Source organism: Manis javanica, chromosome 8 (genome assembly GCF_040802235.1).
Source record: "Manis javanica isolate MJ-LG chromosome 8, MJ_LKY, whole genome shotgun sequence".
Classification (NCBI taxonomy): Eukaryota; Metazoa; Chordata; class Mammalia; order Pholidota; family Manidae; genus Manis; species Manis javanica.
Window position 1 is genome coordinate 5,712,078 of NC_133163.1, and position 27,866 is coordinate 5,739,943.

Sequence of the window (27,866 nt, forward strand, 5' to 3'; positions counted from 1 at the left end):
GAGCACAGAAGGGCAGGGAAGGAGCCCCAGGAAGAGGGGGCAGAAGCTACTGCAACCCATCCCCCCTAATATGGGCCCAGAGAAACCAACAGCTCGTCCCCTTGCTGGGCAGGGCCATGGTGCTGCCCTGCTCTGAGGGCCACCCACCTTGGGCTCTAGTCTCAGCTTGGCCCCATCTGGCAACAGGCCAGATGCTTGGCCTTGTGAGCCCATCTCTCAACCTGCACAGTGAGGAACTGTTCAGAATTTCCCTGCCTCCTGGGAAGTTGCCTGGTCACCCACTGGCAGGAGAGGCTCACAAGGGTCTCCCTCAGTGGCTGCCCAGCCTGGCTGGCAGGCCACAGCAGTCAGGAGCCCTGGGGCCAGGGAGTGCAAGCAGGAGAGCTGGACTGTGCGCGTTCTCTCTTGGCCTCCCCTCTCCCTAGCCGGGGGCCCTCAGCTAAGATATTTAACCTCTGTGCACTCGGTTTCCCCATGTGTAAAAGAGGAGAAGAGGGCTGTTCTGAGGACTGAATGAGTCCACACTCACTGCCCTGCTCTGACAACAGCACCCAGAGCACAGGCCGCACTCCATGGCAGTGTTAATCATTTCCACGTGGGGCTCAACAGGCCAGACGAACTGCAAGGGCTCAGCGCCCTCACCAACCTCGCTCAGGGCAGAGGCGTGAGGAGTCCGAGAGGGCAACCCTGAGGCTTCGTCTGCAGGCCTGGGCTCCACATTCACCCTCAGGGGGCAGCTGGGAGGCTCCAACAGGCCTTCCTTCACCATGTCCCTTGGTGGGCACACTGCCCCTTGCGTCAGTTCAACTCTCAGAACAACGCACAGCTTGGGTTGGGATGGCCCGCCCAGAGCCCTCCCAGCACCACTGACATGGGCTGTGTCCTGTCCTTGATGCCGGGTGACCATCTGCTTACCTCCCAGTCCCCCATCAGAGGCTGAGCCCAGCTGTGCTTGACGTCCCTTGACAGCCCAGGAAGCCAGGGCTGAGGTCCTTAGTGGGCAAAGGAGCTTCCACCTGGGAGCAGGAGGGAGGCTGTAGGCGTAGCCCCTCCCCAGAGGCCCCCACCCCAGCTCCCAGGAGGGCCGTCACACAGAAGAGGCAGGAAGGGGGTTGTAAACAGTCGGTTGTTGGCACAGCCCTGGGTGACAGCACATCAGTAGTCTCGCTGGACCCTCAGCCTGGTTACACCCTGGGTGGTGCTGGAGGAATCAGAGGGTCCCTGGGGTCTCACTGAGCAAGGGCGGGAGGCACATGACAGAGAGGTCCCCAGTGTTCCTGATACAGCGTGGAACGTGGAGCAGCCCAAAGTCCACTCGCTCACTGGGGGCCGTGGTACTTGGAATGGCTGGCTGGACAGCTGCCCAGCCAGTGTGATGGCTTCTCCCTGGGGAGCAGGGGAGAGCCAGGACCATCCCCTGAGCACCCAGGAGGGCCTGATGATGAGGTCCAGGATGGCCAGCAGGCTTCTCCTAGAGGTCACCCTGTCTCTCTGCCCCAGCCAGTTCTCCCAGGTGCGTGCTTCCTCGTAGACAACTTGGCCCTTGCTCAGGCAGCACAGCCCACAGGTCACCCTGAACCCACTGGTCTGACAGTTGCCCTTCACCCCACTGGACATCTTCCCACTCTCTTCAGCACCTTTGACTGTCCAGCCACCTTCATGCTCTCTTCTGAGGCCTTCCACTTCAGCCATGGGCAGGGCAGGCCTGGTCCCCTCCCTCAGTCTGCTGGCTGTGCCTCTGTTGATGCAGCCAGGGGCTGTGTCTGCCCTTGAAGGATGGCAGCCCCCAGTATTCAGGGTTCCATGACCAGACTGTGTTCCTGCTGCTGCTTGAGATGCTTGGAGGTAAGAACAGAACACCTGGGCCTGTGTCCACACAACCCCATGAGCAATGTGAACCCCAGCACATGCTGTGGCTTCCAGTGTGCAGAAAACATGCGGATGGGACACAGAGAACACAAGTGCACAGCACACACCTGGCATGGGACAGCATTACAGATGGGCCACCTCCTTCACCACACCCACTGCTGGACACCCTCAGACTCATGTGCACACAACAGGTGGCACAGGGTGGAGAGGCCCTGCCCGGCTCCAGCAGGACAGCGGGTGGCCTGGCAGCACAAATGACACTGATCTATAGGTCAGGGTCCTCATGGCTGCACACGACGCCCGCGTCTTCCTGGTGCCCGCAGTTGTGTGTGCCCACGCCAGCGTGCGTGCACTCCAGCAGGCTGCGCTCGGCACCCGCACAGCGCACGTCGTCCAGCAGGATGGGCAGCGCAAGGCCCTGGCCGAATTCGGCGTGCTTGACAGCGCGCACGGCGTACGCAAAGCCCAGCTGGCGGCACACGACGGCTGCGGCCTTGATGTCCCAGGCGTCGTCGCACACAGTGCCCCAATGTCCGCCCACGAATACCTCCACGCGCCCACGACCAGGGCTCAGGCCTGCGGGCCGCACCAGGCGCACCGCGCCGTTGGAGGGCACCGGGTGCGCTGTGCCAGGCCGCTCCCGCCGCCGCCCCCCAACTCTCCGGCCCCTGGGCCGCCGGGTAGGCCGTGCTGGACGCAGAGTGGGCGTGGGCGGAGCAGCTGTGGGGCGGCTGCGGCGGGGCGCTTTGGTGGGTGTGATTGCTGTGGAACGCTGGGGGGTCTCCGTCCTCCGGATGAACCCTGTGCACAAAAAAAGCCTGTGGTTAGAGGGACCCGGGCTGCCCCAACACCCCAGCTCTCCACCCCTGACTGCAGACCCCTAGGAAAAGATGTCCTCCTGTCCTCCTCTCTGTCCCTGAGGATGGGTGCCTCTTGGAGATGCCAGCCTGGAGCTGGGTGCAAGGTGCTTCATCGCTCATTCCACAGACACTCACTGTCAGCTGCTTTGTGCCAGTCTGCTGCTAAGTCTCCCCCCAATGGGAGCCCTGCCCTCCTGGGAGTTGGGGTGGGGTGGGGTGGATGGACCCTCACACTGTAAACTCATGAGCCCGGTGGAAGGGAAGGGGTGTCTGGGAGGGCTTCTCAGAGCAAGTGTCCCTTTCTGGCTCCAACCTTTGGTGGAAGAGTGAGAAAGCTGAGACCCCCTGGTGGGAGAAAAACTGCAAAGGGTCTAAGCCCTGCAGGAAGGGAACCGGACGTCCTAGGGCCCCTCCAGTCAGTGCGCAGGTCCCCCGTCCAGGTTCCCAAGGCTGCTGGCTCCACTGCCTGTCACAAGGGGCTGGATGGGAGCTCTCTGGAGGCAGGGCTGGGGCCACACTGGCCAGAGCTGGGGGCAGCAGGGCAGGGCACGCTGCCCACCTACCACACCACAGGGCCTGGGTATGTCAGGAGTGGGGGCACTGAGCTGGGCGACTCCCTTGGCCCACACTTAGCCCTGTCACCCAAGGGGATAAACCTTGCTGTATATCAGACACTTGGCCAGGCACTGCCTCCCTCAGGGGTGGCAGAACCCCCAGACTACTCTGTGACTGTGGAGAGGGAGCCCAGGGCCACCATTCCGAAACGCTGTAATCTCCCCACCTCAGCCAGTCCCCACTTGGAAAACTACTGAGACGTGGGCCGAGAAAGGGCCTTGCACAAGGCTGAGTGCAGGGCAGGGTAGGAAGTGGGGGACATGGGCCAGACACTCCCGACTCTGCAGCCAGGTGCCCACTCCCCCTGCAGGGAAGGAAGGGAAGGACTTCCAGCTCCCTGGGCTGATTTGCTGCTCCAGCTGTCTAGACAGTCCCACCCCTGGCTACAGCCATCCTTCCTCCGCACCAGCCTCCGCCCTCGGCCTCTGGGAACCCCCACCCAGTCCCACACTGTTCTGGGTCTCCACAGCACCCAGTATATGCTTTTGTCATGGGGCCCATAACACTGAGAGACTTCTGTCTGTCCCAGCCGGGAAAGGGCCTGGTCTGACTTCTCCTGTGGCCTCAGCATCTAGTTCAGAGAACGTAATTAACCTGGAGAGTGTAAAAGTGCCAGAAATTGCTGATGAGAGAATGGAAAGCTCTCCAGGGCCTGAAACCAACTATGGCTAGAAGTAACTTCCCACAACACCCAGCTCATCCCTTCCTCTCACGTTCCTCTGCCCAGGAACACCATTTCCTCAGGGCCTGGCACCCTCTCTTCCTCACACTCCACCCCCCACCCTGCCAACTGGTCACCTGCTGGGCACATCTGACCCACTGAAGTATTTCCTTTGGTCCATGGGGTGGCTTTTACATTTTTGAATTAATTGCCAACATTTTCAAATTGGAAGATGTACGAAACAGCCTGCAGAGTCAGGGACAGATCCGTCTTGCTCAGCATTATATCCCCAGAATGAAGTCCATGTATGTGGATGAATGGATGGATGTCCTGCTTCTCTTGAGAACTGGAAGTTCTGGCAACACTGAGTCTCTGTTCCCACCTGGCCTGGGTCCAGGGGAACAGCCCCTTCCTCAGGGCATATCCCTTCCAGGTGGTCCCAGGTCCCAGAGGCATCATTTCTGGCCTTGTCTGGCCCTCAGGTCATGAAGGCTTGCACCCCTCCTCCCCCCATCAAGCTTGTCAAGAGGAAAGCATCTTTTCAGCAGGCTCAGTCCTGATGCCCCCACCCATGGGGGTCCCTGCGCCTGGAAAAGCTCTCTCCAGTCTTGCTCACACACAGACATGCCTTTTTATTCTGTCCCACCCAAAACTCTGAGTGCACCTCTTCTTGCACCAGCAATTTCTCCCTTTGCCGGGCTCCCTCTGAGGCCTGCAGGCCCTTGGGGGCCACGCCCCCATGGTCTGGGACTGGTACAACCACAGGAGTGGATGGGGCTTAAGGAGCTCCACCCGCTTCAAGTGTCTAATAAGTGTGCCAAGTGCCATGCCAGGCACCAGGTCCAAGGGAAGGCATCCAGGTCCAGCTGGTAGGGAGCAGCTGGGTGTGGGCTGCAGGAGCTCCCCTTCCCCCACCCCTGCCGGGTCCCCGTTATTGGACACTTACTTTCTTTGGGCACGAAGTGGATGAGGCGGCTCCTCACCTTCACCTGGGTGGGCTGGATCTGACACTTGCCTGGTGGTGCCCGTCTGCTGACACACAGGAGGGCATGAGTTCCACCCTGGGAGCCCTCCCTGCGCGTGTCCCTCAGACATCCACCCTGCCCCTACAGCTAGGCAGAGGGGAAGGGCCAGGGTGCATTCAGGCCTGGGCAGGTGTGGACAGGAGGTGGACAGTGGCCATTTGTGGCGCACCTGCTGTGTGGCCTGCAGCATCCCTGCTCCCTCCAGGCCCCCAGGGCTCTGAGAACCCAACCCTAGGACAGGAATCTCCTATTGCAAACTCTGCTTGAGGAGCACTTGGCCAGCAGCTCACCCTTCCCTGGACCACTTATAATTCAGAGCGTGAACTGTCTTCGAAATGTGATGGAATGTCAGCCCTTTCCTCCCACTGCCACTCCGAGTCCAGTGACTGTGACCGCAGTCCAATTGCTGCACCCCACCCTGGCCCCCAACCTCACAGCCTCGGAGGAGGTGGGTCTCTCCGCCCCTCTGGTTCCCGGTTTCTGGTGATGCAAATCTGAGGGAAGGTTAAATTATTCTAAAGAATGAAGGGGGCGCGAGCACCTCAGGCTGTGAGCAGAGCTGAGGGATTGGGACTCAGGGGGTATTGAGAGGTGGAAGAGAAAAGACTGTGTGAAGGGCTGCCGGGGCTGTGAACTGGGTCTCCTTTGACGTCTTTGAGAGGCACAAGTAAGGAATGGAATCCCATTTTAATTAGTTTTTGGCTGCCACTCTGAGCCTCTGAATGGGGCCAACCCACGTGGGGCCAAGACTTCAATAGATTCCACAGCTCGAGGGGAAAGCCCAACGGGGGAAGCAGCCACGTGACACGGGGCTGTCCAGACAGGCTTGGCAAAGGAGTGGAGGACTGACAGACATGGTCTTTCTCCCCAGAGACTGAAGAAACACAGTCACACACACATGCTTCTCAAAGCTGCAGAAAGAGTGGGTTTTCTGATTGCTCTGAACTCCAGATAACACTCCCACACTTCAGACAGGCCCAGCACAGTTTTGTTATGCAGAAGATAGAAGATACACCCCAAAATGGCACAGGGGTTTCGTCTGGGCATGATGCCTTACTTTTGAATGTTCTGTAATGGGCCCTCTAGATAGTATACAGTGGGTATAAAGAAACACATTTATTCCAAGAGAGAAACGTGAAAGGGATGAGAAGGGACAGGAAGGGTGGGAAGGGAGAGAGTCTGGCCTGTTTTGGCTCCTCCGACCCATGAGGCCTCCAGCAGAAACTCCCCAGGTCTCAGTTTCCCTCCATTGTATAGAGACCATGAGCCACCAGGCAAAGATGGGGGGCTGCATCAATGGAAGGAGATGATGGGTCTAAGGCAGCATCTGGCATGGATTAGGGGCTCCACCTGTGTGACATTTCCTTAAAGACGCACGCTTTAAAAAAAAATTGCAAATAGCCTAGATGTCCAGAGCATGGGTAAGACAATCATGACATAGTGGCTCAACAGAAAATCGTGCAGCCATTGAGAGTGATGTAGCCATGTGGAAATAGTTATACAAAATAGAGGTAAACGAACAAAGAAAAATGCAAAGTTTTTCTGTACTCTGCCACAATGACATAAACTCAGGCACTATGCTGATAAAAATGGACAGAACCTCTGTGAAATGGAAAGGGGGCCATGGAAGGAAGAGCTTATGTTTTTCTTAATAAACAGTGATGTCAATAATAATGGAGTTGTGCTTTTAAAAAAAAAGTGTGGTCAACAAGGAATGTCTGAGAAGCTGTCACAGACCAGAGGAAGCCAAGGAGACATGATGACTAAACGTAACATGGGACTTTGCATGGGGTCCTGGGGCAGAAGGACAACAAGGAAAAACAGAGAAATCCTTCTTAAAAAGTGTGGAGTTTACATTTGTGGAGTATAACAACAAAGCAAAACTGGAGAAACAAAACAGCAGCAGACGCACAGACTCCAAGAAGAGACCAGCGGTTACCAAAGGGGAGGGGTTGGGGACAGTGGGTGGGGAGGGAGGGAGAAGGGGATTGGGGGGCATTATAGTTGGCACTCACAATATGGGTAGGTCAGGGGGAAGGCAGTGCAGCACAGAGAAGACAAGTAGTGACTCTATAGCATCTACTATGCTGACGGACTGTGACTGCAATGGGGTGTGGGCAGGACTTGATAACATGGGTGAATGTTGAAACCGCATGTTGTTCATGTGAAACCTTCATAAGATTCTATGTCAGTGATACTTGAATTTTTTTAAAAGCGTGGAGTTTAATTGATTGGAATGTACCAATATTGGTCCATTCACTATGACAAGTGTACTAGGATAATGTAAGATGCTAACAGAGCATGCTGGGTGACGGTACATGGGACTCTCTACCTACCTTTGCAACTTGTCTATAAATTTAAAACTATTCTAAATTTTAAAAAATTGTTTTTAAAAAGGGTGGTGGTGTCTCAGGATTTTTTCAAACCTAGTGTGTTTCAAAGTTTAGGATAACCATCCAATTTGGGGGTCTGCCAAATAGGAACAGAAACTTTGAGAGCGCCTAGGGCTTTGTGCTGGGGGCGAGCACCAACTGTGCACTCACCGGGCAGCCCGCCCGGGTGCTGAATGGAGGTGCAGACCAGTGGGAAGCCAGCTGAGAGGCAGAAATCTCAGGGCTGAGAGCAGCTTAAGAAGGATGATCACTAATTCATCAAACATTCTTGAGTCTCTGCTCCGTGCCACACCAGAGCCATGCTCCGTGCTTCGCAGGGGTGAAGGAGTCCAGTCTTAGCCAGGGGGAGAGGGTCATGGAGCTCAGAGATGACAGGTCTGAGTGGTGCGGGCTGTGGAGAGGACTGGACAAGGGCCCTGGGGAGGAGGCCCCCGGCAGGCGATGAGGCAGAGGCTTGTGGAGAGTGGCATGCCGTCCACGGCTTAAGGCAGCGCTCTAGAGCCAGCCGCCTGGGCCCAGCCCTGCTGGGACAAGGGTGACTGACTTCGCACAGTTTCTACCCCTATAAAATGGGTGTCTGAGAAGTCAGTGAGCATCACATGAAAGGAGCCAGAACACAGCCTGGCACTGAGTTAGGGGCTTTCAGTGTAGAAGCAAAGCAGACGGAGATGCGTGGGGGGAGAGTCAGAAAGGGGTTTTGAAAGCCCCAGCCTGTTCCATCCAGTAGGCAGCCCGTATTGGCTTCCCCAGGGCAGGGTGGGACTGCAGGAGGAGGGCAGACTCAGGGTGGAGACGATGGCTCAGGGGGTCTCAGAGGCAAGTCAGGGCTGCGGTTGGTGCAGGGGGCGGGGGGCGGCATTCAAGGGAATTAGGAGTGAGGGGCATGCCAGGGAGGGGAGAGGACAGTATGGGGGTGTGGGCAGGTAAGTACCGAGTCAGGCCTACATGCATCTGCCCCTCACTGGCACTGTAGGCTTGGCTGGTCACTTCCTATCTCAGGGACTTGGTTTTCTCATCTGAAAAGTGGGCATATTAATCATACTCCCTTAGGGAGTGGTACAGAGGGAAAAATGAGGCCGTGGGGGGAGGGCTCCCAGCAGACAATGGGAGCTCATGCAGCGCGGTGGCTGGGGCTCACCTGGAGGGGTCTGTCACTTTGTAGACGACTCCACGTGCAGCAGTGGCACTCGGCACACCTGTTGACATGAAGTACAGCTCCCCTTGGACAACAAGCGAGGCAAAGGGTGAGACCACTGCCTGGAATACTGTCGCAGCCACCCCCCACCACCACCACCCATCTCCCTTGGCCGGGGACTCCAGCTGCAGTGAGCTGAGGGGAGGGAGCTCTGCAGACCCGGAGCTGGAAACAGAGGCCGAGAAAGGCACTCAGACATGTCCGAGAGTGTCTGCAGCAGTGTCCCAACTGCCGGGCACACTGGGCTCTGCCCTCCACTCCTGCCTCCTCCCTGGTCACCTAGCCCCAGCCCCAGTCCCTGCCTGACATGCCCAGCACGGCACACCTCTGGGCACAAGTGAGGGTCCATAGCCAGCTCTCTACCGACTGCATACTGGGTGGCGGTGGGCACACTGGCTCTCTAAGCCTCAGCTTCCTCATCCCCAACATGAGATGCCTCACAATAAGGTTCAGAAGACCACATAGTAGGTGCTCAACCAGTGTTGGCTGTCCCTGCTGTGGCTACTGTTATCGGCATCCAGGATCAGGCCCTGCCACGTCCTGGAGGTCAGACCCTCTGTCTGCTGACCAGCTGATACCTCACCAGCATGTGGCAGGCACAGAAGAGTACGTGGCTGGGGAGTCTAGACTGAGAGCCAGCAGCTCTGGGACAGCCCCACTCAGAGTCTCAGTTCCTCCACCTCTTGGGGGTCTGAGTCAGAAGAACTGGTGCTGAGGATGCTCTCAGGAAAGGTGATTTCTCCTCTCTCCTCACCCATCCCACCCTATCCCATCCTCTGGTCCTATGCCCAGGAAATAGGCTTCATTATTTCCATCCTACAGGTCAGAAAACAGAGGCTCAGAGAGGTTAAGTGACCTGTCCAAAGTTGCACAGCTGGTGGGTGGTCAAGCCAGGCACAGAACTCAGTAACGCCTGCCGCCTGCAAGCCCACACCAATATAGGACACATGGTGGCTGGGAGGCCCAGACACAGGCCACATGTGACTCAATGTGATGGTTCAGCCACGCTAATACCTTCTGTTCTTGTGAGAGGACAGTAGAGAGCTCTCCCAAGGATGGGGAGGTCCCAAAGAGAGACTGAGGCAGACAGCTAAGTGGGAGTTTGGAGGAAGGCATGTCCCAGGTACTGGCGTAGTCAGTGAGGGCTGCCCGGGGGTAGGGTCTGAGAATCAAGGCCCAGGAAACCCAGGGAATTCCATGAAGGGGAAGACACTTGAGAGGGGACCTGTGTAACTACCCTTGACCAAGCTCTGGCTAGGCGAGGCCAGAAGCAAAGTAGTCACGGGCCTCTGAACCCCTCCCGGAGCACGAGCCCTGCTTTAGTTTGGTGGTAGTGGTGGGGGGGTGTTAATAGGTCCCTAAGGTGATGGTGTACCTGTGGAAGGGAGCAGGGTACCTGGCAGGACGGCAAGATGGGGAACTCATAGGCTCAGCCACAAATTTGCTGTGTAGTCTTGGGCTGCCCCAGCCTCTCTGGGCCTCTTTCTGGAGAGAGGTCCTTGGGAGCCGCTGTCTGCCCCTTGGCTGTGCAGCCCTCACCCCTACACTCCAACCTCCTGGAGCAACTCGGGGCTCCCTGCACATACTGCTCCCTGGGCCTGGAATGCCCTTCTCCATCATCTTCCTTTGGCTGACCAAGCTGAGCTTAAGGCCCTGCTCTGAGTGGTCTCCAGGGGCCAGGCTGGGTACAGAGCTGCAGACCCCACAACTGGGTATGAATAGCCAGCCTCAGTTTCCCTGTCTATAAAGGGAGAGGGATGGACGCGGCACACTCCAAGACCCCTTTCAGCCCTGATCTGTGGGAGCCATGGTGCGCAGGCAAGAGGCCCCCACCATCATTGTCGAGCCCTGCCCAGGGCCGCGCTGCAGGGTGGACTGTCCCTGGAGGACACCAGGCCAGCAGAGGTCCTTGTTTTGCAATGTGCAAATGTCAGAAGAATAACTAGACAGGCAAAGTGGGAGCTGGGAACTGGGAGAGGTGCGTTTGCATTGGCCCCCAGGGCTGTGTGTCTCCAGGGGCTGCCTGCCCCGGCTTGCCCACGTGCAGTCCCTGGGGGCTCTGCCTTACAGGGGCCTCCTCCGGTCCTCCTGGCTGCCCCATCACTCTTCACTGAGGGGGGAGGAAGGGCTCTTGGGGAACTGTACCGTCTAGGCCCCTCCTCTGGTGGGGCAGGGCATTGTGGGAGGGGGGGTTGGGGAAGGGTACCTCTCCTTCCAAAACATGTTAACCCCCTACTGACCAAAAGAAACAGCTTTCAAGGGCCCAGGGGCTCCAGGAGGGCAGTGGGAGTTGGGGCTGCCCTTTTGAAAATTTAGATTGTGCCATTGTTGCTGTCGATTCAACAACAGTTTCCCAGACTCTGGCCTGGGGGCTTTGGGCCCTGGGCCCGGCAGGGGACACCCTTCAAAAGGCCCCTGGGTGGGCGTTGCATAGCAACCCCGCCAAGCATCCCCCAGGCCCCACTGGGGGCCCCTCAGCTTTTGTCCAGGGACAATCCAGGGCCAAGGACAGAGCAGGAGGCTGGAGCAGGATCCAGTCTCCGTGGCCAGTCTGCCTCTTCCCTGCCTTGCCCCCTTCCTCTCATTGAAGCCCAAAAGCCTGAACGAGGGACCCACCAACAGGCATGTCTGCCCACTTTCTGAAGACAATGTGGTTCCTTTTAGAGTCCCCATACCTTGGTCATCAGGATCCCAGGTTGGTGGAGGCCTCCAGAGGGGCTCTTCCCCCACTTGCCCCCATTTCCAGCGTCACAGAGCCTTTCCTGGCACCATGTCATGCTCTCACCCTCACAGCAACCCTGCCCAGGGTGGGTGAGGGTGGCAGGAGGGCACCATTACTCCCAACTTCCAGGTGAGGAAACGGAAGCTCAGACTCAGACCCGAGAGGCCCGATGCCCAAGCAAGGTCTTGAGCCCACCGAACACCTTGCTCCCCGGCCTTAAGGTGATTCCAGGCCTGAGGCCCCATCTCTTGAATCAGAGGCCAGAAGGACCCAGGAGGAGGAGGCTAAGGCCCAGGCATGGGCAGCCCGGATCAGAGGCACTCACCAGCCTCGTCCTCCCCGAAAGAGATGATGTGTGGATAGTAGTTGTTGATGAGGCCTGGGAAAGCACAGGTCTGGCCACGGCCCATGCAGATCTCGCTGTACCGCCATTGGCCTGTCTCCGGGTTCTCTCGGAGGGACATCAGCCGCCTGCAAAGGAGAATGAGCTGTGGGGTAATGCCTGGCACGGTGCCTGGGGGAACCCCACCCACAATCCATCAATCAGCTCATCTATTATCCATGCAACCAGGACCACATTTAATTTGCAAGGGTCCTGTGCAAAATAAGCATGTAGTGCCCCAGATTCAAAAAGTACTAAGAATTTTAAGACAATGACAGCAGAGCATTAAACCACGTGTTGGCCCTTCTGATCATGGGGCCGGTGCCACTGCCCAGGCTGCACATCCGTAAAGCTGGCCAGTGTACACACTTCACTGAGCACCTACTATGTACCAGACAAGCACAGCGGGGAGCAAGACCAGCTCAGCTCCTGTCCCCCCAGCTCAGGCCCACCCCAACCAGCACAAGGCAGGCAGGTGCTGACTTTGGTTCAGAGCATGAGATGGGGCTTGGACCTCTGTGGAATCTGTGGGTCTTGCCCCTTACTCCCTTCTCTGCCTGTCAATCACCTGCTGATACTCCAAGACCTGCCCAGACATCCCCTCCTTTGGGAAGCCCACCTGACTGCCCCCTTACCGGGACCCCCCAGCACTGCACACAGGCTCTCTAAGGCTGCACTAGAGTGGACAGAGCATGGGTTTCTCTCCATGACCTGGGTATAAGGAGCTCTGTTGTCCTCAACAAAGGCTGACCCAGCAGAGAGGCTCTCAGTTGAATCTCTATGGTCAGCTGGCTCAGGCATGCCTCCGGGAGGGTGGGAGGCAGAAAGGAGAATCAAAGATAAAAACAGAGGCTTCACTCAGACCCATTTTCCAGCTGGGAAAGCTGAGTCCCAGAGGCAGCCCCAAGGAAGCGGGGGAGCTGGGAGAAGGACCCAGCATCCAGGGGCCCAGGTCAGGGTTCTCTCAGCTCCAGATGCAGACATACTGGCCACAAGCCAACCTCAGGTCAGCAGCCTGCAAGAGAATTCCCCTGCCAGCCTCAGGCATCCTCATTTCCTCTCCCGAGGAGTCCTTCTCAGCTGCCCTCATGTGGAGAGGCTAGAGAAGGAATACAGAACCTCCAGACACTGAGCAAAAACCAGATTCTAAGTGCTGGATATGTGTTGACTGATTCAGTCCTCAAATCCTGGGAGGCAGGTACTATTATTTCCATTTTGCAGATGAGGAAACTGAAGCCGAGAGAGGTAAAGTAACTGCTCCAGGTCACAGGGCCAGTAAGTGGGCTGGGCTGGGCCCCAGGCGATTTCAGCTGCACTTTGTGGCTGGTGTTGGGTAAGTGTCTTCCCTGGCCTCTCTGGTTCTCAGTTTCCTCCTCTGTGCAGTGGGAGAATGAGGTGGTCACGAGGTTCCCCTGGGGAAAGGGTCTGACCCACAGCAGGCTTGGGAGGTTTGTTCTCTTTCCTCTCTCCAAACCTGTTTAGGGGTGACTCACCCCAACCTCCCACCCCTGGCAAACACACATACCCTCCCTTTAGGGTGCACTGCCATAGAGCATGGGATGCAGATGGCAAGGCTCCATGGGCCCCCATGGTCAGACTTCGGCTGAGCCCCAGCTCCCCTGTCCTGGGTAGGATGGCGTTTCTGGCCTCTTCTGGACCAGAGCAGTTGGTGCAGGCACAGGTCCTGGCTTCCTCAGGAGCCACGTGGCGCAGAGCCTGTCAAGGACGTTGTTCGAGTTCCCCCACCTTCCACCTCTGCCCTCCCTGCCTGTCAGAACTACTCGCAGGCCCTGGCCAAGCATCTCGGGAGGAAGCAGAGGACTGAGGGTCTGCATTTAAACAAGCGCCCAGTCTTACAGTGGCGCACTGTGCCTTCAGGTGCTGCTTAGGGAGGCCCAGAAAGGACATCAGGAGAGAAGGGGGGTGGGGCGTTCCTGCCATGTGACTCCCGACTTCTTCCTGAAGGAGGCTTGGCTCACACCGTATCCCTGTCCAAAAGCAGCTATCAACCGTGCACCTGCACACATTCACACATGCAAAGCATGCACACCTGCACATACTCACACATGCAAAGCACGCACACACACATTTTTTCCAGGGAGCCAGTGGTAGTAGCCAGTGGATCTCAGTGTGGTGGGCCTGCCATGGCACAGGAACCCATCGGCCACTCACCCGCTCATAAAGTCCCCGAAAATGTAGAGGCCGTTCAGGTTGGGGTACTCGCAGCCCCGGTACACATAGCCTCCCGTAACCGACTTGCCCAGTTTGTGCGGGTAGGCGAAAATCGGCAGAACGTCATCTGCGGGAGGAGAGGCAGGGGTGAGCCTGAGGCCTGCAGGTTCCTCTGCGGAGTCAGCCCCTCCCCCAGAACCTTGGTGGGTGGTCTTCAGTCCCGCGGGGCCAGAGGTTGTGAGGTCACCAGGAGGGCCTGAGCTGGGACTCCAGACAGTCACCAAGTGCGGGAGGCGCTTACAACTTGGGTTAGGCGGGAGGAGAGCATGGGTTTACCGGGATGGGTGGGGGGATGGAGTGGGGCGGCGCTAGCATGGCCTAGGAACGCTGGAGGGGGGACAAGCCTGGGAAGGGAGGTCTAGGGCAGGGGCGCTGGCGCACATCTCATGGGGTGAGGGCGGATCCGGGACCAGGGGTCCCCAGGGGCGCAGGCAGCCACCGAGGGAGGCGCTGGAGCACGGCCGTGCGGGGAGGGCAGGTCCCGGAGGCGGGCCCCCGGGGGCGGTCACCGAGGGAGGCGTTGGCGCACAGCTTGCGGTCGTAGCACTCGAAGCCCTCCCGCGCGCGCCAGCCGTAGTTGCGGCCGCGCTCCACCAGGTCCACCTCCTCGAACTTGTTCTGGCCCACGTCGCCGCAGAAGAGGCGCCCGCGGCCCGCGCCCGAGGCCCGGTCGCCGCGGTCGAACGAGCAGCGCCACATGTTGCGCACCCCCAGGGCGTAGACCTCGGGGCGCGCGGCGGGGTCGCCCACGAACGGGTTGTCGTGCGGGATGCGGTAGAGCGGGCCGCGCTCGTTGCGGTCCACGTCGATGCGCAGCACCTTGCCCAGCAGCGCCGACCTGCGTTCGGGGTGGGAAAAGGCGCCGGCTGGGGTCGCGCCAGGTGGGAGGCAAGCCGCGGCTGCCTCGGCTCCTTACTAGCTGGTCACCTCATCCATTCATTTAACATTTACCCCGCACCTTAGCGGAGGCGTGACATGCATACTCTGCACAGCCTGGTTTTATATGCACCAAACCTTTTAGGTAGGTGGGCACTGCGTGATCCCCATGGAGGATCTGAACTCCAAACGGTGGCCTAATGTGCCCGCCTGCCACACCGCCTGTATGGTGGGGTGGGGGTCCAGCCAGGCAGCCTGGGGCAGAAACCAAGCTCTCCACGGCAGCAGTGTTCTCCCTCCCGGTACCGATCCTGTCCCTCTCGTCCCTGCCTACTTTGGGTTGTGCTACAGGGTGAAAATGCCTCTTGAAAATGCCTCATATTTGCAGTTTTCTTTCAACACCCAGCACAGTGACCAGTAGGTAGTAGGTGCTCGCTCATTGGTGACTGAATGAATGAGGGACAGCAACCAAAGTCACGTGTGCCATCCAAGGGTACACATACAAGGGAGAACATGGCAGATCTCAGCAGGAGCTGGGAGGCTGAGGTTTTTACTACCTTTCTTTCTTTCTCTCTCTCTGTCACATGCCCAGGGCCATCCCGGCCAGAAACTCAGCATGTCAGAGAGCTGGGCAGGCCTCAGTGGCAATTCAGTTCACCACCCACTTCACACCCAGCACCCCTACCTCAAAGATGAGGCTACTCAGCTTCCAACAGGGCTTGACTTGCCAGAAGCCCCAGGCAAGCTCTGGACCAGACCCCAGGAGTGAGTAGCTTGTAGGTTCCATTGATCCCATGATAAAATTGACATATAATGGGAAAACCTGCCATGTGCTTGAAGACATACTAAGGGAACATGTCCTTTCTACCTGGGATGTTTGATGCATCTCCTTACTACACGGGTTTTTCCTTGCTGGTAGCATCTTGGTGCACCCTCTCCAGGCTGCCCTTCAAGGCAGGACTGGTGTGGTTTACATACGTGATAAAACTGTACTGTCATTTGCACATATTATCAGCATCCAAGCATTTCCCTCATTAGAGGACATCTTACAAGCATCCTCTTTAATGGTGACAAAATGCTCCCACCCAATAGCTGCCACAGTTACTCCTTTCCCTCGGACTTTCAGCCTTTGGCTCAGTGAGTCCTTTATGCACCCCAGCCTGCTCAGCACCCAGCTACACATTATACCCCACGGCTCACACACCATGTGCCCAGCTCCGTTATGTAAGTGGGCAAAACTCATAGCAGCAAAATAGTGTTTTAAGTTCTGTCCAATTATCCATAAATCCTTAATTTCTATTTTCTCTGCTTCATCTCTAAACACATCCCAAACATGAGAAAGCTGCAGCAAGTCTTACACTGTCACATATGAAAGCACATGTCCCAAATAGTGACACTTTAATTACTGTAATCAACATCATATGTGCTATTTTTACTTTCTGGGCTGAGGGAGGTTCTATAATTTCAGCTAAGAGAATGGGGGAGGCTGCCCAGATACTCCTGGGTATCCTCATCTACACTCACAAGACTGTGTGTGTGTGTGTGTGTGTGTGTGCACACATGTGTACAGGTGTGTGAGGAGTAGGATAAGGGCAGACCATCTTCAGGCCAAGAAGTGAGTAGTTGACAGCAGGACCATGTTTCAGTTTTTGGGCCATTGTGGGTGACCCTTGGGGCAGAACACCCAGGTGTCCTCACAGCCTTGCTCCAACCAAGTCGCCCTCCCTATTTGGGGGGAAAGCACCTCTTCCCTTCCCTGGTTCCTGCAGGCTTGGCTGACCTGAGATAAAATCTCACCTCCCAGAGGCTCTCTGATGTCACCTATCAGGCACCTGTGACGAACGGCCTCTGTGCCTGGCCCTAGACAGGCATGATCGCCTTTACTCCTCATGACAAGCCTCCGCAAGGGGGTTATTATGAGTCCCCTGGGGTCTCAGCAGGCTGGCTCCAGCCCGAGCTGGGGCCCAAAGCCCTTTCTACTGCTCTGCTGTACAGCTGAGGAAGGAACGCCCCCTCTAGAAGACTTATGTAAACCACCCCACCAGCCAACCAGGAGCAGAACGTACTTGTTTTGAGCATTTCCAAACTTCCCAAAGGGGTCTCCGGCCATCCCGCCATCTCCAGTAAAGATGTAGAGGTACCCATCGTCCCCAAAGAGCAGCTGGCCCCCATTGTGGTTCGAGGCTGGTTCTTCAATCTCCAGGATTATCCTACAAGAAGATAACCCATCCCCCAAACCCCCCAAAAAACTCAGCTAAAAACACAAAAGATCATACCTCCTTTCTCAGATACCATTTCACAGTGGAAAAGACTATATACATACTTTAGAGCAGGAGATCTTCATAAGGATCTGGTAGGCAGGGCAGGGAAAATCACTCCATTGTGCTAATAAGGAACTGGAGGCTCAGAGTGGTTGAGCTACTTGCCCAAGGTCACACAGCCCATAGGGAGCAGAGCTGGGCTGAGAACTCAGGCCTTCTAGTTCTGGTCTGGTGCTTTTTCTACCACTCCCCACTGCTAGCACCTGCCTTGCTATGATCATGCAGAACTGTTGACCCAGCCAGTGGCACACTGGTTTCTTCATCATCACACCTACCCCAATGCCAGCTCCTTAGGCTGAGCCTTCCTGCACATGCCCTCATTTGGTGAGAGCCGTAACTTCTAAGGAGATGGGCTGGGTGTGGCTTGTGCTCAGTGACACACTCACCCCTCCGCAACGTCCTTTACTGCCCTGGCAGGAAACCTTCTGCTACACTGCTGGGCAGCTGGCTTGCGGCTGGGATTTGCCAGTGGAGAGTAGGAGGCAAGAGAAAGGGAGACAGCACGTGTCCCTGGCTTCTGGCACCGCCTCCAGAAGTGGTGGTTAGAGAGATGGCAACAGGGGCTGGCGAATGTGGCTTCCTGGCTTTCCACCCAGACATCATGTGGTACCAAGAGCAGCAAGCTCAGCAGTTATGAAGACCTTCCCCATTTGCCCCCCCTCTAGCTTCTTGGGGCTACTTGACTTTCCCTCGCCAGCCCTCCCACTACCTTTGTAGCCAACTCCCTCTGACTGAAATGCTTCAGCTGGTTTAGGATTGGTCACTGATTGACTGACCCCTTATTAATACACACAAGAAAAACTGAGATACAGAAAGGTCAAGTAACTTGAACCCAGAACTTGCAGATTTCAGAACCAATGCTGGAAGCCTTTCTATGTGAGGCCAACACACATGACTTGGTGAGCCATTCACAGCCCCCGGACTCCAGGTCCTCCCTGCAGAGAACAGCTCAGACCGTCAGCCGGCCACCTTGCACTGGGATCCCAGCCCTGGGAACAGACTGACAGCTGACTCAGCAAGGATGACCCCTCATTCCTGGCCCTGCCCTGAGCCAGCCCTGCCTGCCTCTCCCCCTGTATGAATCAGGGTCTAGGCTTATACTTGGGAGGTCCTCTGAGGATCCTTGCTGAACCCGCACTCTGAAATATGCTCATCTGTATATTTTGTGTTCCACTTTCAGTCTTTATCAGGAATTAATTTTAAAAAGTCATCGTTGAAGCATATCCATATTGTTCCTCTATGAGACCCATGTGATAAACTTTCTTTCCTGGAGAACTGGCTGTGCAGCCTCATGTAAGATAGCAACAGTTATGTTTTCTCCCTTTGCTCTGACTGCTAGGATGCTCATAGTCAAAATTAATGCTACACAGAAAGATCTACATCAGCCCTCCTCACCTTAGCCAGCATATTTGATCCCTTCTCCTGTTTATACATTCACTGTCAAGATTTTACAGTATCATCAAAAACTTGATGCGCCATTACTTGCCTGTTTGCCCAGATACAATCCCGGCCCTCCCCTACCTGCTCTCCGCCTCAGAGGACCAGCTTCTACAAACTACATTTCCCATGCTCCTTTGCTAGCTGGCTTCCAGGTGTTTCTCCCCAACTCCCTCTCTGCTTCAGGCAGTGTCTCCAACTCTCCCCACTCTGGCCCACAGTGGTTCCAGCTCCAGGGCTCCTGTAACCCTACCTTCTCACTTTGTCCTTCCAGTCTAAGAAGTGGAGGCAGCCTCCTTCAGTCAGTCAACTCGGAGTTGCCTCCCTTCTTGCCTGGATTGTTCTTTCATTTCTAACACTTGAGTAACAAGATGCCAGGATCAAATTCTGCCTATTGAATTACCTGGTACAGTGTTTATTTTCCTATTGGCCCTGATTGATGCCTGTGTCCATTCCAGGCTGGATCAAAGCAGTTTTTAAGACAGTTGGGGCATAAATAATATATAGAGAACACACATGGTGCTGGGAGGAACAGAAATGGATACACCTGCTGGGGTCAGGGAAGGGTGGAGGGCCCTGGTAAGGAGAAGCAGCAGGTGGGACACAAGAACGGTGGGTCCAGGCCATAGTGAGACCAGGTGGAGCAGTGCAATGAGCTTGGCAGACACACAGACCAGGATTCCAGCGCTGATGCTTCCCAGCTGTGTGACCTAGCAGGTCCCCTCTCTTCTCTAAGCCTCCACTTTCTCGCCTGTAAAATGGGCTTTATGCAAACCAAGTGAAACGAACCATCTCAAGTACCTGAACCAGAAGTTCTGACCTGATCCTGTGATGTCTGTTTTGCAACTGGCCTTCCCTTGACCCTACAACATGGGGTTCAGGCCCCTCACTGGGTATGACTGTAAAGTATTTTAGCAACCTGTGCAAGCATACAGCAGAATCGGTACGGTCATACCAGGGCATCTCGGTGCATGCAGCTGAATTTCAGCCCTGCCCCCACCAGGGAAACCACCTCTCAGAGGCGTGGTCCACGGTGTTCATGTCGTCCTCGGAGACCCTGAACTCGCTGATGCGGATCCACTCCTCGAAGCTGACCCCCACAGAGTAGTAGACGTAGAGCTTGCCATTGTGCCGGAAGCTGGGGTGGAAGGCCAAGCCCAGGAAGCCCCGCTCGTCGCCCTCCCAGGGTGAGGTGAGCACGGCCCGGCTGACGTTTAGGAAGGGCTTCTCGAGCCGCGAGCGGTCAGGCAAGTAGGCCCACACCAGCCCCACCTGCTCAGCAACGAAGAAGCGGTGGGTGCCGTCCCGGGCATGCACCATGGCCACGGGATTGCGCAGCCCATTGGCCACCTCCTCCAGGCACAGCTGCAGGCAGCCCTTGGCGTCAGCCACCACGCGGCCCAGGTTTGAATTGAGGTTCTCGTTGACCAGCAGACGGGGGAAGCAGTAGTCCGTGTCATCCAGGGACAGGTAGCGACAGAACTTGGCACGGTTGCCCTCCAGCGCCCAGAGTTCTCGGTCAGGTGAGAGGTGGCGGAACAGACCTCGACAGGTCTGCCACACATCCAGGCAGTAGTCCTCGCAGAGCCCAGGCACGGTCCGCAGCGGTGTGGACGGGTCCTCGGCATCATAGAGGTGGGCCGCATATGGTGAGCATTCCTACAGAGACAGGGATGGCTCAGGGTGGTGGTTACCAGCTGTGTGACCCTGAGCGGGTCACCCACCTCCCAGAGCCTCAGGCAGCTGGCCCCCAAAGTGGGGACGCCATCTGTCTGTTACCCCGACGAGTCTCTACCCTACCCGCTGTCCTGGGCCTCGTGTTGCTCACCTGCATCCTTGTTCTCTCGCCTAATGCTTCTGTTAGGACAAATTACAGCTGTGACTACTACCACTAATGGTGTCATCAGCAGCTAGCCCTGAGCACCTACTATGTGCCAGAAGGGCTCTGAGGCCCTTTGATAGACATTCTCTTTTAATGTGATGCCTCTGCCCTATATCTGCACTTTATTTAGGTCCCCACTCAAGACAGAGGTCTTCTCCGACCACTTGGCTAAAAAAAAAAACCCAAAACTTAACATTACCTGATGTCATAATAAAAATTAAGGTGTTTACATGTTTGTTGACTGTCTTCCTGGGACCACAAATTCCACAAGGGCAGGAATTTTGCCTGTCTTGGTCACTGTATATTTCAGAGCCCAATACAGTGCCTTGCACATAGTAGGCCCACAGTGAGTCCTCTGGGAATGTGTTGAGTCATAACTTACACTGACCAGCCATTAAGAGCAAATAAGCACTCCTCCTCCATTATCTATGTAATCCTCAAGAGGCCCACGAAGGGGAGAGCATGACAGATGGGGAGCCTGCCCCCCAGGTCACTTGGCGCCAGTCAGTCGGCATGGAGGAGGCTGGTTTGGTCTCGGCGACCTGCTCTCGCCAGCACCTGGAGGCTGGCACATGTACCTGTGTGAGTGAGTCCATAAGGTCAATGCCAACATATCCCCGACCCCTGAGCCTTCTTTCTCCACCCCTCAGGCACCTCAGTGCAGCCCCTCCCAGGTAGGGTCATGGGGTGTCCCTACTGGGGACATGGGGTGTCAGCCAGGGCAGATACCCTCTGGGACAGGAGGATCAGACTCACTCAGCTTCACGGTCCCTTCCCCAGCTCTGCTGGGCTCTAACATCACAGCGCAAAGCCCAGGGGCCTCACTGTCCTAGCTGTGGCTCACCCCTTGCCTCCCACTGATGGCTCCCCTTCTGTAAGACACTGTGCACCCCACTCAGTGCCCACTTGGCCACAGTCGGAATGTGGAGACTTAACGCCTCCCAGGCATTAGCTTCTGATTCCTGAGAGGGGGCTGATGCACGAATTGTCCTGCCTTCCTCTTCACCCACAGAAAGCCTGTCCCACCTCTGAGTTCGCAGTTTTCATGGTCTCTTGGAACCGTGGTCCCGCTGGGTCAAGCGCTCGCATCAAACAGCAGCCAGCTCAAAACCGCCCCCTTGCGCTGCCTCCATCCTTCCCACTCACCCTAGAAGGACAATGCTCCCGAGCTTTGCCCCAGGTTCTTCTTTCTGAGAAACCAGAACCCAGGCAGAGGTGAGTAAACTGATCAGCCCTCTCCCAGCTTCAAGTCCCCAACTCCCACCCCTACTCCCTCCACCTGCAAGCCTGCAAGTCCAAGAAAAGATACCCAGACACTCCCGATACTCCCATCAGCTCCCACCCCACCCCTGCCCACCTCCCATTTCCAACACTTCTGGCCATTTTCACCTCTGAGCCTCAGCACACGCTGTTCCCTCCGCAGGCATGCCATGCCCTGCCCTGCCCCACAAGCAGAATTCTATTCATCCTCACATAATAACCTGGCCACTGATTAAACAGTACTAACAATAATAATAGCTCCTGGGCATTCAGCAGACAGGGGTGCCCCAGGGATTCTGTGATTTCTTCCTCAAGGCAACTGCAGGGCAGATAGATGTTTTTACTGCCACAGTACAGATGGGGCAGCACAGACTAACTGAGGTCACAGCCAGGGTGCACCAGGGTTGGAGGGTGGGAGAAAGGGAGAAGCAGGGGCATTTTCCAGCTCCACTGCCTGACTCCTCACTAGCCACCCCCACTTAATGCTCCCCACCCTGAGCAGAGCCTCAGCTCCCCAGGCTCTATTACGGCCTCCCTCAGTTGGAACCCCAGACCTGAGCAGATGGATTTACACTGCATGGGTCTGCTTATACATGGATTTTTTTCAATGAATATATTGGAAAAAATTTTTGGAGATTGGTGACAATTTGAAACAACATCCTCTAGCTTATTTTATTGTAAGAATACAGTATGCAATATATACAGCATACAAAATACATGTTAATTGACCACTTATGTTTTTAGTAAGGCTTCCAGTCAACTGTAGGCTATTAGTAGTTAAGTTTTTGGGGAGCCAAAAGTCATATATGGATTTTCAACTGTGTGGATGGGGGCTGGGGTTGGTGCCCCTAACCCCTGCACTGCTCAAGGGTCAAGTGCATTTATGTCTGTGTGACACCCCCAGGCCCCTGCCCACCACGAGCTCACCAGGCCACGGCCTAGTCTACTCAGCTCTGGGCCCCTGGAGGCCTCAGGGGTGCTCCACGTGCAGGAGGAAAGCCACTGACAGTCACATGCTCCTCCCCCCAGGCAGGGCCAGGCTGGGTTCCAGCAGGGGACCTCCAGGGGCAGTGGGTGGCAGGCTGCCCTCCTGGCTGTTTTCTCAGGCTCTGGGTCAGGGGCTGCTCCCTCCCTTTAAACCACTGTGGCTTTTGGTCACCCCATGACCTGTCCTCCTGAACCCTCTACTGCTACTGTGGGTCTGAGGGCCATTTGGTGATGTATGCTTGGGGGTCTCTGTTCAGTCACTGTCCCAGGCCCAGAGGGGGACACCACCTTCACATGTTCCACTTGGCCGACCAATAGGCCAGGGGGCCAGGCCCAGGCCTCTGCACAGTGCCATCGCACCACGATTCCCCTGGAGCTTCCTGTGAGTCCAGCCAGGGGCTGTGGGTGGCCCAGGGAGGGTCTATGTGCACACACTCCTCATTTGATCTTCGTGAGTTAGGGTGGTTGTGACTCCTACTGTCCAGAGGAGGAACTGAGGCCCATAGAAGGCCACATGCCAATTAGTGTTCAAGCCAGGGCCCAGACCAGCCCTCATGAAACCCAGACTGGTGCTCTTTCCAGATTAGTCAGCAATGTTTCAATCAACGAGTGCTTACAGGATGCTGACTGTGTAACAGGCACTACTGTCAGTTCCAGAGACACTGTGGGGAGCAGAACAGAGCTACGGAAGTCAACCCGAGAGCCTCCACTCATCAGAGCCCAGCCCAGAATTGGAGAGGGAGCAAGGAGGTCCTGCAGGGACCCAGGCGAGAATTTCAGCATCCATGCACCAAGCTGGGTCCAGCAAGCCCTTACTCGTGGCCTATGTGCTCTTACTTACACACAGAGCAAACCAGGTGCCCGCACCTGAGTAGTCCAGAAGCAGGAAACGCAAGAGGAGACAGTGATTACCAGCGGCAAGGAGGACGTCAGCAAACAGCCTCACAGTGGTCAGTGGGGGAGCCGCAGGAAGCTGACCACTCTAACAGTGCTCAGCGGCCTGGGCCATTCAGTGCGGGAGCAAACAGCCTGCCCATCTTCCTGTCCCAAGGCTGTCACTGTGCAGTTGCTGTCACTGTACAGTTGCCGACACTCAAGACTCATGATTCTGAGTCCTGATGGCTTCTTATGTCCACCACCTATCCTACAGGAGGACTGAGTCCTTCCAGACACCGTTTTCTTGATAGGATGTTCCCTCTGCACCCACTTCTCCATCCGGCAAACTCCTATTCATGACTCCAGGCTCAACTCAAAAATCTTTTCTTACTCCTTCATTCTCCCAGGGCCCTGACTCCCCAGTGGCCCTTATGGATGGGGGGATGATCCTACAGCCCTCTGTCCCTAGCTCAGACACAACATTCACCAAAATGTAATTCTACAGCTTGACGTATGCTACCATCTCACCATTGCCAGAGATGGTTCCACTGGTCTGCTTGGCTAGGACCTACTTATCTCTTTGCTTGTCTGACCACCCCAAAGACTGTGGGGTACTCCAGGGCAGGGACCCCAGAGCCCAGCAAAGACTGGGGATACAAGAAGGCAGGCAATATGGTAAAGTGATTAAGAAAAGGGCTTTGGAGTCAGAGCACCCCGGAGACTGAGTCTGCCATTTCCTGTGTCACCTTGGGCAAGTTCCTTAACCTCCCTGTGCCTATGTCCTCGTCTGTAATAGGCGAAAGGAATTCCAACCTTGTGGAGTTGTTGGGAGGAATAAAATGAGATGATATGTGTGTGTCTAGTAAATGCTCAAACAAGGCAGGCCATCAAAATGCAACTCAATGGAGAAATCTTCTGCATCCGTGGATGTTTTGTTGCCCTTGTCTAGCTTGGATTAATACTTAGTCTACAGGCACACACCTGATCATCTACATTTGCTCTCTTACAGCACTAAACTATGTTTTCTACCTTTATCTTGCATCTACCTACCACTTCAGCATTTTATTAAAAAATAATAATAATAAGGGAGAAACGTGGGATTCACATATAAATCATGTATAAAAATCAAACGAATAATCATATCTGACTTGATTGTTTATAGTTCATGATGCGTGATCAAAACCGAAAGTTTCCGTGATATGACTGCCCTTGCACTGTTCACCGTGTAAGAACTTATTCACTAGGTAAGACCTTGTTCACCATGTAAGAACTTGTTCATTATGCTTCAGAAGATTGGAGACTGTTGAGATATAGGCTTGGGGTTGATAAATGACTGTGCATTGAGTCCCCTATACAGAATTTTATTGTTGTTAACAACCATTTGATCAATATGAGAGATGTCCTCTCAAAAAAAAAAAAATGCAACTCAATGTTCCCTCCTCCTGGAAGCCCTCCCTGACTTTTCCAGGGAAAGTGTGGCCTTTCTCCCCATTCCCCCATAGTTTTTGGTCACCGTTGGGAAGTTTTTTGTGCATTCTGGGTATGTATCGGTGTGTTCTTCTTCTGAATTGAATGAGGGATTTTTGAGGCTGGGCCTGTGACTTGCTAACTGTCTGTGGGCTCAGCACCCAGTACAGGGCCAACTCCTAGCAGGTTCTGGGAAATGTCTACCTATTACCTGATCCTGCAGAGCATGTTTTGCATAGATATGCATCAGAAACCAGGCTTTGATGACAAAGTAGGCAGTCTCAGTTTTACGGGAAGTTAGTTATATAGAACGGCTCAAAGCAAACTACAGTGGGGACCTGGGATGCCACATGTCACAAGCTGCTTCTTTCCTCCTGATGACACAGGAATCTGCTGGATGAGGGCAAAGCCCTAGGAAAGAATCTGAAAGGGCCAGGAGGGATGACTGCCCTCTAGCTAGGAAGCCTTCCTGGGTACCTGGAGGGGTTTTCTAGGTGCCAGACAGGGGCAGGCTCTGGGGGTGGGATGGGGCTGGGGTGGGGTGGGGGGTGGTGAGCCGGACCTCAGGTTCTCTCTCATGCCTGAGGTCCTGCTCCCCAAGGCAGATGTGAGTGCCTGAATGCCGTCACTGGCTGAAACACCTCCCTGAGGGAAACTAAGAGGTGCTGAATCAGACACAGCCTTGGCTCACAGAGTCCTCCTCTGGCCAGCGCTCTCTAGCCCTCTTTGGAGGCCCCACCAGGGAAACCACGATCCGGCCTCGGCTGCCCCCTCCAAGCTCACTCCAGACATGAGGTCACTCCCAGAGACGCCTGGGGTGAGACACTAGGAGCCACTGCACCACTGGGTGCTCAAGGCCAGGCCATGCTGGGAAGGATCCCAAGGAGAGAGGCGAGAGTCCTGCCAGGTCTTTGTAGCTGGACTGACCCTCCCTTCCTCCTTGGACCTGACCACCTTATTGCCTGAATGAGCCTGGCACATAGGAAGTGTTCACTAAACAAATGTGGGGTGGATGCATGAAGCCACCTATGTGCCTGGGCCTGGGGAGACCACAGGACCTGGTCCTGAGGGGTCCCCAGGCTGGTGAGCAAGGCAGATGCTTCACCAGACTGTCCTGGCTCCCCTGAGATACACAGTGAGGGGGCTCAACAGAAATCACAAAGGCACGTGGTCCCCCACCTTTGCATTCCAGAGCCCCAAGGGGCCCCCTCATCATCCACTTCCAGCCCCTCTTATTTCCCACAGAGATGACATGCTTACATTGGCAATGAGTGTGGCCCAAATGCCCACCATGGCCGCTACTGGGCAGTGTGACCACCAAGCAAGTCCCTGCCCCTCTGGCCTGGCCTCTGAGCCCCACTCAATCACCACCCACGGCTGGGCCACCAGTGGAGGCCAAGGAAGCTTTAGAGAAATCAACCGGAATCAGCCCGAGCCCTGAACACGTGCCATTTAGTTTGCATAGCAACTCTGAGGAGCAGCCAAGATTGCCCCATTTTGAAGATGATGCAACTGAAACGCAGCAGCGACCTGGCCCAGGTCATCCAGCCAGGAAGTGGCAGAGCCGGGATCAAACCCAGCTGAGTGTGAGTCCAAGCCAGACCTCCACTCCTCCACACACAGCCTGCCCCTGCGGGTGGAGAGCTGGGTGGCAGTGCAGACCCTAAGGGATCCCTCCCCCTCCTCTCTCTGCCCAGTTGGTGGGCGGGGACCAGCCCTAAGACTTCCCCACCTTGACCTCATTACCCACACAGTTCCAGCTGGGCACTGGGAAATCAGACGCACTTAAGAGGCAAATGAGCCACACCTGGTGCTCTGCCCTCAGACAGAGTCGGGGGAGAGGTTTCACCAAAGGGAGGTCACTCAGGTGGTCCTGAAGGATGAAGGAGGCTCTGCCTGGTGGAAGCGGCCTCGGGGAGAGGGCACAGCATGAGCCCAGGTGGGTGCTGCTTGTGCCCAGGGCATCTCAGGCCTCCGACTCACCCAGCACACTCAGGGGCGGGGCAGAGGGAGGGGCTCTGAGTCTGCCCCTCAGGGCGGGGGATGGGCCCTCACTGGGAACAGTGTTCCCCCAACCCCACGACCAACCCAAGCGCGGCGCGTTGACGGTGCCCTCTGCGGGACCCCGCGGCGCCCACCTCCCCGGGGGCCGGAGAGGGGAAGCACTGAGCTGCACAAAGGCTTCCCTGCCAGCCTGGTACCCGACACGGGCGGGGCTTCTCGGAACTGACTCCAGGAGGTGCCGGGGCAGAGGTGCCCCCAAACTCTGGGAGAGTGATGATACCATCTATCCGTCCCTTCTGCTCCACGATGGGAAGCTAAGGTCTGGAGAAGGCCCGAGCCACGCTGCTAATGAATGGCAAAGCCCAGGGCGGTGCCGGGAAGCCGGTCTCCCCTCCCCGTGACAAACGACTCCCGCCAGGGGCCTCGGGGTCCAAAGCCAGCGGCCCGTGCCGGATCCCCGCCCGCTGAGTCGCTGTCCCTCCCGCCGCGCGCCCCCGCTCACCTGGCACAGCAGATCGAGCGCGTAGCCGGCGCACGAGGCCCACTCGGCGGCGTCCACGCGCGCCGCCAGGGCCCCGAAGCGACGGGCCAGCGCCGCGTCCTGCTCGGGCGCGCAGCAGCCGAAGGCCGAGTACTGCGCGCAGAAGCGCAGCGGCTGTGGCGGCCGGAAGGGTGGCCTGAAGTCCAGGCACTGCGGGTGCGCCGCCGCCCCGAGCGCCTGCGCTGCCAGCAGCGCCAGCAGCGCCCCGGGCCCCGGCCGCCGGCCCGCCATGCCGCCGCCGCCCCGCCCCGCCCCGGCCCG

General features: G+C 56.4%; 1 protein-coding gene across 1 annotated transcript; it reads right to left on the reverse strand.

Annotated features, from left to right (window-relative positions):
- Nucleotides 1–569: 569 nt before the first annotated feature.
- On the reverse strand, nucleotides 570–27,866 carry HHIPL1 (HHIP like 1). The gene is made up of 9 exons (XM_036991535.2): nucleotides 27,567–27,866; nucleotides 19,601–20,247; nucleotides 16,897–17,040; nucleotides 14,464–14,792; nucleotides 13,895–14,021; nucleotides 11,666–11,811; nucleotides 8,562–8,643; nucleotides 4,952–5,034; nucleotides 570–2,670 (listed from the first exon to the last, which is right to left on the reverse strand). Exons 1-9 carry the CDS (start codon nucleotides 27,834–27,836, stop codon nucleotides 2,135–2,137), a joined length of 2,364 nt encoding a protein of 787 aa, XP_036847430.1. The 5' UTR covers nucleotides 27,837–27,866; the 3' UTR covers nucleotides 570–2,134.

What these genes read in the sequence shown, in the direction of transcription:
- HHIPL1 (XM_036991535.2), bottom strand. Translation starts at nt 27,836, where the DNA reads ATGGCGGGCCGGCGGCCGGGGCCCGGGGCGCTGCTGGCGCTGCTGGCA. An exon ending in CGCTCGATCTGCTGTGCCAG is followed by an intron (nt 20,248 to 27,566) that starts GTGAGCGGGGGC and finishes CTGTCTCTGTAG; the next exon opens with GAATGCTCACCATATGCGGC. An exon ending in TTTCGGGGAGGACGAGGCTG is followed by an intron (nt 8,644 to 11,665) that starts GTGAGTGCCTCT and finishes TTGTTGTCCAAG; the next exon opens with GGGAGCTGTACTTCATGTCA.